Source organism: Galleria mellonella, unplaced genomic scaffold (assembly GCF_026898425.1).
Source record: "Galleria mellonella isolate WM207_F2 unplaced genomic scaffold, CSIRO_AGI_GalMel_v1 utg266, whole genome shotgun sequence".
Lineage (NCBI taxonomy): Eukaryota > Metazoa > Arthropoda > Insecta > Lepidoptera > Pyralidae > Galleria > Galleria mellonella.
In genome coordinates this window covers 4339642-4350849 of record NW_026442061.1, presented here as the reverse complement: position 1 = coordinate 4350849, position 11208 = coordinate 4339642, and the positions used below count along the sequence as shown (strand labels likewise).

The 11208-nt window shown below is 39.2% G+C and overlaps 1 protein-coding gene across 1 annotated transcript; it reads left to right on the top strand.

Annotated features, from left to right (window-relative positions):
- Positions 1 to 434: 434 nt before the first annotated feature.
- Positions 435 to 10992, top strand: LOC113513452 (uncharacterized). Its single transcript, XM_026897446.3, has 2 exons — positions 435 to 1003; positions 10482 to 10992. Exons 1-2 carry the CDS (start codon positions 677 to 679, stop codon positions 10974 to 10976), a joined length of 822 nt encoding a protein of 273 aa, XP_026753247.1. The 5' UTR covers positions 435 to 676; the 3' UTR covers positions 10977 to 10992.
- The last annotated feature ends 216 nt before the right edge of the window (positions 10993 to 11208 follow it).

Sequence of the window (11208 nt, the reverse complement as noted above, 5' to 3'; positions counted from 1 at the left end):
CGAGCCCGGGACCGTATTACGCAAAAGAATGTACCTACCGTTGCCCAATCAATGGAGGTTGTTAAAAAAGTTTTTTTAATACTGCCTAAATTCGAAATCACGACCAACGAGGTCTTAATGCTCTCAGAAAATAGTATTTGTCGACTTTTACCTCTCTATTCTCTATATCTCTCTTCTTATCTATCTCTCTATTCATAGTGTGATAACATATACGTAGTTTGTATTCGAACCGAAATAGTACATGTTTAGTAAACCACATCTAACTAGGTAGGCCAAGTAGGAAATCTATAGTTGTATAGTTGTGTACCTACGAACTAAAACGTGCTAGAAATATGCAAGATTACATAAAATATTCAGTGCGCGCTCGACTCAAAACAATGGGTGCCAGGCGAATGCAAACAGGGCTTGGAGGCGAACCTGCTACGAACTACACAACGAGACGTAGGTAAACATCGCGAGCGGGCGAACACTGCCGATCGCGGCCGAGCGTGTGCCGAACACGCGCACCCACCCGCCGCGCCGCTCCACCCCGCCCCACAGTCACTGTTCGCGTTTCGGGCCGAACGTGCGCGGCGCGGCACGAATTCGCGCTCTCCGCTCACATTCGAAAATAGAACGATTAATTTTTTTTTTCTCAATTTTAATCTAAACACATGTACGCACAGCCCAATTTCTAATGATCAAAATGGCCGATGTTGAATGGACAAACGAATTAGTTATAAAACTAGTGGAGGAATATAGTAAGAAACCGGAGCTATGGGACAATACGCACAAGTGGTACCGAATGCACACAGCTAAGTACGAAGCGTGGACTGATTTGGCGAATATGTTTGACTGTGACATCGCCGATTTAAGGAAGAAATTAAACTCGATATTCGCATCGCACAGGCGCGAAAAAGCGAAAGTTCGGTGCGGCGGGCGCTCGCTGTGGTTTCTTTACAACCATCTGAAGTTCCTGCCGAATCATTTGGACAACGATAACAATCCGGATGCCGTTGTTATGGTAATTAACCTTTATGTTATTCGCGTTAGGTTCACTAAACCAAACATTGTTACTTTTTTTTTGTTTTCTTTTTAATTAATTGTTTTCTTTGATTAATTATGCGTTAACGATTAAGTTAAGTGATTGAGTTAAGTGGATTTTCAGTATTTCAATTAGATTAACAGGGGGGGAAAGGGATTGTTATCAATGGAGTTTGACAGCCCCATTGCTAGCAATATGCCTTATTAGGTCGACCTCCACGTGGTTCCCCCTGGAAACCATCGTGAGAAGTTCTTGTTGAATTCGTCACGATGGGCTAACTGACCTGATTCATCCTCGCCTATTATTCTTCACTGGTGCCCCGCCGGTGTATAGCGATAGCGCGGGTGGGGTTACCATTCCATTTTCATCCATTAAAAAAAAACTAGATTAACAAAATATATGTATAATTGTATAAAAGGGCGTGATAATATAGGCAGAGAGAGTCTTCTAATTTAATTTCTTTTATATTAATACAGAAATAGGCACATATATGTGTATTATTTTTGTTTGGACTCTTTGCCCAGATATCTATTTTTTTTTAATGGGTGAAAATGGTATATAAAATAAAAATCGGTAAAAAAACTTTTAAGTTAAACGGTTTTATTTTATGTGCACTGAAAACTACAAAATAAATAAATAGTTACTTACCTATCAACCTACGTAGGTGATCTCGGTCATTAATATCTCTGATGGTAGTGGTTGTCATAGCATGAACCATGTCAGCGGCTGAAAGGCAGTTCATGAGAGAACACTGACACCAGGGTTTGCTTGGTAGGTAAACTAAGCAGCCCACAATATAACAAGTAGGTATTTTGACCTTCTAGTTCAGAAATATTTTAGTACTAGGCAGAATAGCTTTTAGGCATATTAGACTAAAATAAAAACGTGGGGCCCATTAACTATTTCTGTATTACTTTCTACTAAACTAAGTGTGGATTGCATCGACTTATTATAATCGTCATCATCATCATCCTAGCGGTTTATCCCGGTCGCATCCGAAACCTCATAGCTCCGGAGTCCAGGGTCCGCTGAATCGACTTACTATAATCGTTACTGGAGGTTTTGACCATCAATAACCAGCCGTTACGGCTTCACCAGCGAACGCCGAGCTCATGATCTACCAAAGTATAAGATATGCTCTGCTATAGGTATGATTTCAGAGGGGCCCCACGTTTTTATTTTAGTCTAATATGCCTAAAAGCTATTCTGCCTAGTACTAAAATATTTCTGAACTAGAAGGTCAAAATACCTACTTGTTATAGTGTGGGCTGCTTAGTTTACCTACCAAGCAAACCCTGGTGTCAGTGTTCTCTCATGAACTGCCTTTCGGCCGCTGACATGGTTCATGCTATGACAACCACTACCATCAGAGATATTAATGACCGAGATCACCTACGTAGGTTGATAGGTAAGTAACTATTTATTTATTTTGTAGTTTTCAGTGCACATAAAATAAAACCGTTTAACTTAAAAGTTTTTTTACCGATTTTTATTTTCTTGTTTTTAGTTTTTAGTAGTGAAATTGTTTACCGAATATTCCTCATTCTATTTAATTCATTCAGTGCATCATTATTACATGGTTTCTTACCTGATAATTTAGTACAATCTAATTCCTCAATACATAGCCCTTCCAGAGACTTGACTCGACTTAGAGCCACGTACGCTTGTCCTTCCTCAAACCATTTTGAGCCCAAATATACTACTGCATGGTCGACGGTGCTGCCCTGCATTTTATGGACGGTGAATGCTCATGACAAAACTAAGGGCAACATCCTTTTTCAGCCGTACCATAACTGAATTTTGCTGGAAACTGTATGGCTTTAAGGTAAATAACGTGCATGCCGTCTGTGCCAAAGTCAATTAAAACTGATGATATATCTGTTTCGTACATTTGGGTTCGACGGAACTGAGACCAAAAAATTTCTGTAATGTGGCCTATAGCGTCATTTACCAATCCTTTTGTAACGTCAATGTTGGGCCGCAACATTACTTTTGCACCTACAAATATTTCAAGTACTGATGGTAAGCCTCCAGTCTTATTTATATTTGTTGGTATTTTTTGTTTATTGTTACCATGTTGTTCCCACGATTAAGGGGCATTTTGACGGTCGACCTCCCCCCCTCCCCCCCCCCCTCCGCAGTCCAGTAAAGGGGCAAGGCTTAATATACAACAAGATGCGCCCAATCTTGAGGGGGAAGCGCTTACGACATTACATTTTTATCCACCCTAATGCCATACAGTCCTCGGCACGTTTTAACCTATTACCTTAACTTGGGTGGTATAACTACCGCTTACTAACGAGGTATCTAATTACCTATTTTTTTATCTGCCCCTCTAACGTCACACAATCTTAGACGCAACTGTTCTCGATACGACTAATCATGCCCCCACCTAATACGCCATTTTGTAACAGCGTCCATCTTGAATTTGAAATTTTGACATAATGACAGTATTCTGCAGTGTAGTCCTATTATTTGATACCCATGTTGTGGTGGTTGTGGAAAAATATGTACCTAGTCCGCCATATGGGAACGGCGTCCATCTTGAATTTTAAATTTTGACATAATCATCGTGTTTTACTAGTGTAGCCCTTTCATTTGATACCCATATTGCGGGGTTAAGGAAAAATATGTAATCCGCCATTTTGTATCGGCGGCCATCTTAGATTTATAATGTTATTGATTTTATTATATTGTATTGTCATCTAAATTAAATGTGTGTACCAAATTTCAGATCAATCTGACAACGGGAAGGTGCTTAAATTCCAATTTCTAATTTTGACCCAAATAAATAAATACCGTACAGGTCGAGCTAAATAAAACCGTTTAATAATAAAAATAATCACAACTAATTTAAAGCAATTGTGAATAGGCTATTCTCGGGTCCACAAGCTTCGTCTAAGACCACATCATCACCATCCATCTGGTGAGATGTGTGTCTAGTGTCTGAGTGTCTTGTGTCTGAGTGTCTAGTGTTTAGTGTCTGAGTGTCGAGTGTCGAGTGTCGAGTGTCCGAGTGTGTAGTGTCTGGGTGTCTGAGAGTCTAGTGTCTGAGTGTCTTGTATCCGAGTGTCCAGTGTCTGTATGTCTAGTGTCTGGGTGTCTGATTGTCTAGTGTCTGAGTGTCTAGTGTCTGAGTGTCTAGTGTCTGAGTGTCTAGTGTCTGAGTGTCTAGTGTCTGAGTGTCTAGTGTGTGAGTGTCTGAGTTTCTGTAGTGTCTTCGAGTGTCTAGTGTCTGAGTGTCTAGTGTCTAGTGTCTAGTGTCTGAGTGTCTGAGTGTCTGAGTGTCTGAGTGTCTGAGTGTCTAGTGTCGAGTGTCTGAGTGTCTAGTGTCTGAGTTTCTGAGTGTCGAGTGTCGAGTGTCGAGTGTCGAGTGTCGAGTGTCGAGTGTCGAGTGTCGAGTGTCAAGTGTCGAGTGTCGAGTGTCGAGTGTCGAGTGTCTAGTGTCAGTGTCTAGTGTCTGGGTGTCTGAGTGTCAAGTGTCTGAGAGTCTAGTGTCTGAGTGTCTTGTATCCGAGTGTCTAGTGTCTGAATGTCTAGTGTCTGGGTGTCTGAGTGTCTAGTGTCTAAGTGTCGAGTGTCGAGTGTCTAGTGTCTGAGTGTCGAGTGTCTAACGTCTGGGTGTCTGAGTGTCAAGTGTCTGAGAGTCTATTGTCTGAGTGTCTTGTATCCGAGTGTCTAGTGTCTGGGTGTCTAGTGTCTAAGTGTCGAGTGTCGAGTGTCGAGTGTCGAGTGTCGAGTGTCAAGTGTCGAGTGTCGAGTGTCGAGTGTCTAGTGTCTGGGTGTCTGAGTGTCAAGTGTCTGAGAGTCTAGTGTCTGAGTGTCTTGTATTCGAGTGTCTAGTGTCTGAGTGTCTAGTGTCGAGTGTCTGAGTGTCTAGTGTCTGAGTGTCTGAGTGTCTAGTGTCTGGTGTTTAGTGTCTGAGTGTCGAGTGTCGAGTGTCGAGTGTCGAGTGTCGAGTGTCGAGTGTCGAGTGTCGAGTGTCTAGTGTCAGAGTGTCTAGTGTCTGGGTGTCTGAGTGTCAAGTGTCTGAGAGTCTAGTGTCTGAGTGTCTTGTATCCGAGTGTCTGAGTGTCTAGTGTCTGGGTGTCTGAGTGTCTAGTGTCTAAGTGTCGAGTGTCGAGTGTCGAGTGTCGAGTGTCGAGTGTCGAGTGTCAAGTGTCGAGTGTCGAGTGTCGAGTGTCGAGTGTCTAGTGTCTGAGTGTCTAACGTCTGGGTGTCTGAGTGTCAAGTGTCTGAGAGTCTAGTGTCTGAGTGTCTTATATCCGAGTGTCTAGTGTCTGAGTGTCTAGTGTCTGGGTGTCTGAGTGTCTAGTGTCTGGGTGTCTGAGTGTCTAGTGTCTAAGTGTCGAGTGTCAAGTGTCGAGTGTCGAGTGTCGAGTGTCGAGTGTCGAGTGTCGAGTGTCGAGTTTCGAGTGTCGAGTTTCGAGTGTCTAGTGTCTGAGTGTCTAGTGTCTGAGTGTCTAGTGTCTGGGTGTCTGAGTGTCAAGTGTCTGAGAGTCTAGTGTCTGAGTGTCTTGTATCCGAGTGTCGGAGTGTCTAGTGTCTAGTGTTTAGTATCTGAGTGTCGAGTGTCGAGTGTCTAGTGTCTAGTGTTTAGTGTCTGAGTGTCTAACGTCTGGGTGTCTGAGTGTCAAGTGTCTGAGAGTCTAGTGTTTGAGTGTCTTGTATCCGAGTGTCTAGTGTCTGAGTGTCTAGTGTCTGGGTGTCTGAGTGTCTAGTGTCTAAGTGTCGAGTGTCGAGTGTCGAGTGTCGAGTGTCTAGTGTCTGAGTGTCTAGTGTCGAGTGTCTAGTGTCTGGGTGTCTGAGTGTCAAGTGTCTGAGAGTCTAGTGCCTGAGTGTCGTGTATCCAAGTGTCGGAGTGTCTAGTGTCTAGTGTTTAGTATCTGAGTGTCGAGTGTCGAGTGTCTAGTGTCTGAGTGTCTAGTGTCTGGGTGTCTGAGTGTCTAGTGTCTAGTGTTTAGTATCTGAGTGTCGAGTCTCGAGTGTCGAGTGTCTAGTGTCTGAGTGTCGAGTGTCTGAGTGTCTAGTGTCTAGTGTTTAGTGTCTGAGTGTCGAGTGTCGAGTGTCGAGTGTCGAGTGTCGAGTGTCGAGTGTCGAGTGTCGAGTGTCGAGTGTCTAGTGTCTAGTATCTGAGTGTCGAGTGTCTGAGTGTCTAGTGTCTGGTGTTTAGTGTCTGAGTGTCAAGTGTCTGAGAGTCTAGTGTCTGAGTGTCTAGTGTCCGAGTGTCTAGTGTCTGAGTGTCTTGTATCCGAGTGTCTAGTGTCTGTGTGTCTGTGTGTCTAGGGTCTGGGTGTCTGAGTGTCTAGTGTCTGAGGGTCTAGCGTCTGAGTGTCTAGTGTCCGAGTGTCTAGTGTCTGGGTGTCTCAGTGTAGTCCTATTATTTGATACCCATATTGTGGTGGTTGTGGAAAAATATGTACCTAGTCCGCCATATTGGAACGGCGTCCATCTTGAATTTTAAATTTTGATATAATCATCGTGTTTTACTAGTGTAGCCCTTTCATTTGATACCCATATTGCGGGGGTTAAGGAAAAATATGTAATCCGCCATTTTGTATCGGCGGCCATGTTAGATTTATAATGTTATTGATTTTATTATATTGTATTGTCATCTAAATTAAATGTGTGTACCAAATTTCAGATCAATCTGACAACGGGAAGGTGCTTAAATTCCAATTTCTAATTTTGACCCAAATAAATAAATACCTTACAGGTCGAGCTAAATAAAACCGTTTAAAAAAGGTTCTCATAACGTTACACAAGAATGAAAATATACAGTATTTAAAAAGCAAGAAATATAGATACGCTGGGGGGAAAGGGATTGTTAGTAATGGAGACTGAGAATCCCATTGCTAGCAATATACCCAACCAGGTCAACCTCCTCGCGGTTCCCCCTGGAAATTATCATGGTTAATTCCTGATGAATTCATCATGATGGGCTAACTGGCCTGTTTTCATTCTCATCTATCACCCTTCACTGGTGCTCCGCCAGCGTGTCCCGTTAGCGCGGGCGGGGTTACTACATCATTTTCACCCATCAAAAAAAAAAGTCTAAATAATTATAAATTTTGTTTAAACAGTAACTACGCTAAAATATCAAATTAGAATACTAGGTTTAGAGAAATGACGTTCCAGAATCGGTTCCATTATCTAATTAAAGCAAAAACTGTAGCAAAACGTACTGTTATGTATAATAATACCAAAACTTTATTATATTTTGCTACGTCTATCCGTCTGTGGGAAGGTAACCTAACCTACCCACCTCACTATGTCACGGCTTCTGGGCCCATAACTCGTAAACGAAATGGCTTCCATTCCTCGAATATTTTCGGTAAGTTATTAATACTTGTGTAGATATACTATTTTGACCTCTAAAGGTGAAGAAGATTCACCTAAATCGGAATATTGAGTTAAAGATAACAGGTAATATTATACTACAATATATTAATAATACTATATACCAGAGGGAGACTTTGTACAAAAGTCGATTGCTTGGGTACCTCTGTCCCATTCGTGTTTCAACCGTGAAGCAGTTGTGTTTGCATAGCTGTGTTTCGGTTTGAAGGGTGGGATATGGCGTGAATTTACTGGGTACAGAGGAATAACACCTGAGTCCTCAGGAATGGTAACGCAGGGGGGGTATCATGGGCGAAACAGTATACTCTGTTATATCCATGGTACTGCTCATGTTTATAGGCGACAGTTACCACTTTCCGTCAGGTGGGCCGTCAGCTTGTTTGCCATTCTTAGTTGTATAAAAAAAAATACCATTAGGCTGTTTAACACCAGATGGAGTTACATTCAGACGAGTAAAAAACGAATGGGTTTCTATCATATCTTAGATCAGAGTCATCATCATCATCAACATTCTGGTGTCAGGCAAAAAATATTTACCAATTACTAAGGCCCTAGTGAAGAGTGAGAGGTAAAGATGAAAACAGGCCTGTTAGCTTATCACGACGAATTTCTTAAGAATAAACCATGATGGTTTCCAAGGGGAACCGCGTGGAGGTCGACCTGATAGGATTTATTACTAGCAATAGGGCTGTTGGACCCCATTACTAACATTTCCTTTCTCCCAAGTCACAGTATTTGGGCACAAAACCGATGCAATACCTAAAAGTGTTTATTGATTAAATATAACATTTATACCATTGGTATTAAGATATCAAATAGAATTGTAGATAAGCACTAACCTTGATCGGGTTAGTTCGTACAAAATTATACCTAAGCACCTACCTACCTATATACATATTGTTTACTAGTTGCTACATTCGACTTCGTTTACATAGAACTAAGTTTTATATCCCTTTATTCAAAAATGTTTGATTTGCTATTCAATCTTTTATTTCATTCCCACTGGCTTCTGCTCTCCTAGTATGTAAAATATAGACAACAGTAATTAAAAGAAATTAATATAAAATAGATTTTTTAGGGATATTTTGTATAGAAAGGAATAATAAATGATTAATTTAAAGAAAATATTATAAATTATATAACTTCTTTTAAATTTTTTAAGGATATTTTGGATAGAGGGAGAAGAGGTATAATTGCGGTAGGATCACATAAGGTGTAGTCTAGTAGGACCAGGAGGAAAAATAATTCCTCCTGGTCCTACTAGTAAAAAGAGAAAATTAAGACCACAAGAATATATCTGTTCTACCGTAGGAGTGGTAAAATAACAGTCCACAGGAATGGGCACTAAACTAGCCCATGCGTCGCCATTCCTGAGGATCATCACAGTGTATTTTGTGATATCATATGCAATCACTTTACATTGGATGATCCATCAGCTTTTGCCCTTCTAATTGCAATAAAAAAAATTGTACATTCTTAATAATTCTCGTGGAGGAAAAACTCATGCATTCAAGTCATAAGCGATGTTTGCCATCACTCTCTTTGCGATTCCAAGTAACAAAAAAAAAAAAAAATATATATATATATATATATATATATATATATATATATATATATATATATATATATCTATATAAAAATAGAGAAAAATAACAAGTTTACATTAAAGGCAGAAGGTCAAGTGACTCAGTCACTAATCAGCAAACATTGTAACAATGTTTGCATGTACACGATACGACACAAAAAGTATATCTTACACAAAGCGACCTATAATTTGTCGGCCTGTAATTTCTAGAGTGCTATCATTTGTACGTTTCCATCCAATATTGTTTGCTGTAATAACAGCTAAGGCTTTTAGGCGTTGCTTCTATAACAGACGAGAAAAAAATAAACAGTATAAATTTAACTTTTTTGTTTACCTGTGTTACGTGTTGTTTCCCTGAATATTCTGAATGGCTTCAATAAGGATGGAGTTTCCAATTTGCCTATATTTTTTATGAGTGTAACGTGATTTTCTACCCAATGGTAAACCAAGTTTAGTGATGTTGACATTTCAAGATTTTAAGTATACCTCGAAAACAGTTTTAGTGGTCATTAATTGACTTAGATTAAGGAATAGAATTAATGTTTTCGAGTGCTGATTTGGCGCAAACAAATAAGCAAAGTCAGGCGATCCTTTACTAAAAATAGGGATGACCTCAAATGCATTGCAAAAGTCAGTAAATATAGGTAGCTCAGGACCATTGCTTTTGGCAGTACGTAGAGCCTACGCTCTGAAAAGGTTAACTAATGGCTAAAATTGTGAATGAAGAACAAATCTTTTATTCAAAGACTTTCCTATGTCTTAATCTAAAATTGGAATTGAAACAAGCAAGCGAATCCTCGTTCTTCCTCTACAGCATCAATATTTGTTTAGTATATATAATAAATGTATAATTTTACAAGAATCCTTTCTTCAAAAATAATCATTGTTTATTCTTTCCTTTCTCGTCTACATTCACGAATTGTGTTGGATATTGCGTTTCTTTTAACTCTCGTTCTTTGTTCTTATTAAATAAGAAATTCCATCTTAAGGAAATTTCTATTTGGGAATACGTGACAGATTATAACCTGATTTATATTTACGTATGATATTGTATTTCAGTCATTAGTTATCTTTGGTACAATAACTTACCGATACTATCAATATCTCTAACAGATTAGCTTATCTCTAATGTTACGTAGACAACAGTTTAATTTTTATTTTTAGAATATCTACAACAATGTTTACCTTCAATTTTGTGAAACATTTCACGGCTGCCTGACAATACAATTTTAACAGTAAGCTCCTATCACTTCGCTCCGTTTGAGAACAAAAATAATGTTAGGTGAAGAAACGCTAACCTTAGTTGAGGTCGAAGTACACAATTTACTGAAATTTAATATTTGAAAGTAAAATTAAATTAATCCACCAAAAAATAGTATTATGTACAATTATGTATAGGTAATATTCTTATATAAATGTCAACGTATATTACGAAGACATTGAAAGTTTTAATATTTAAAAAATTTATACAGGTGATTAGAAAATAAATCTAATAGATATTTTTTATTTCAGAAATCAAATAACTCCCGTATAGAAGAGGATTTTGAAGAGCACACATCGGATGACAACAACCATGATGTCGACGAGGACCATGAAGAGATTATCATAAAAGAGGAACCAGTCGTGCAAACGTATGTGAAACCAAAATCATATAAATACACGACTCATAAGCCACGTCTCACGAAAACAATAAAACGTAGAATTATTAGAGAAGCCCCCGCTAATTCGAGCAGCAGAATAGACAGTAAAATTCTAGAAACTTTAAGACTAATACGAAAATCTGATTTGTCACGAAAGAAGGATGAGTGTGACAGTTTCGGCGAATATATTGCTGATTCATTAAGAAAACACGATGATAGAACTCAGTCGATGATAAAACAAGCTATAAATAATATATTGTTTGAGCAAGAAATGAAAAAGTACAGTACTAATCAATATGAAGTTGTTATAACAGGTGTCGACGAGAACCCTTTAATTTTAGGTGATACAGATAGTAATGATAAATAAATAATTTTGTTATAAATATTTTTTTTTTATTCACACACAGTAGGTGAAGTTTTATACATTATGAGAGATGATAGTTGGTAACCTATCTCATGGGACAAGCATTGTCTGTAAACATAACTCTGCCATCGTCATCAGAAACTATGGTGCCCCTGGCGCTACTCACACGTTGGAACTTTGAGGAAAGCATGATTACGCTGGCCTTGTTACCCTTATTAACTTTCATGATAATTAC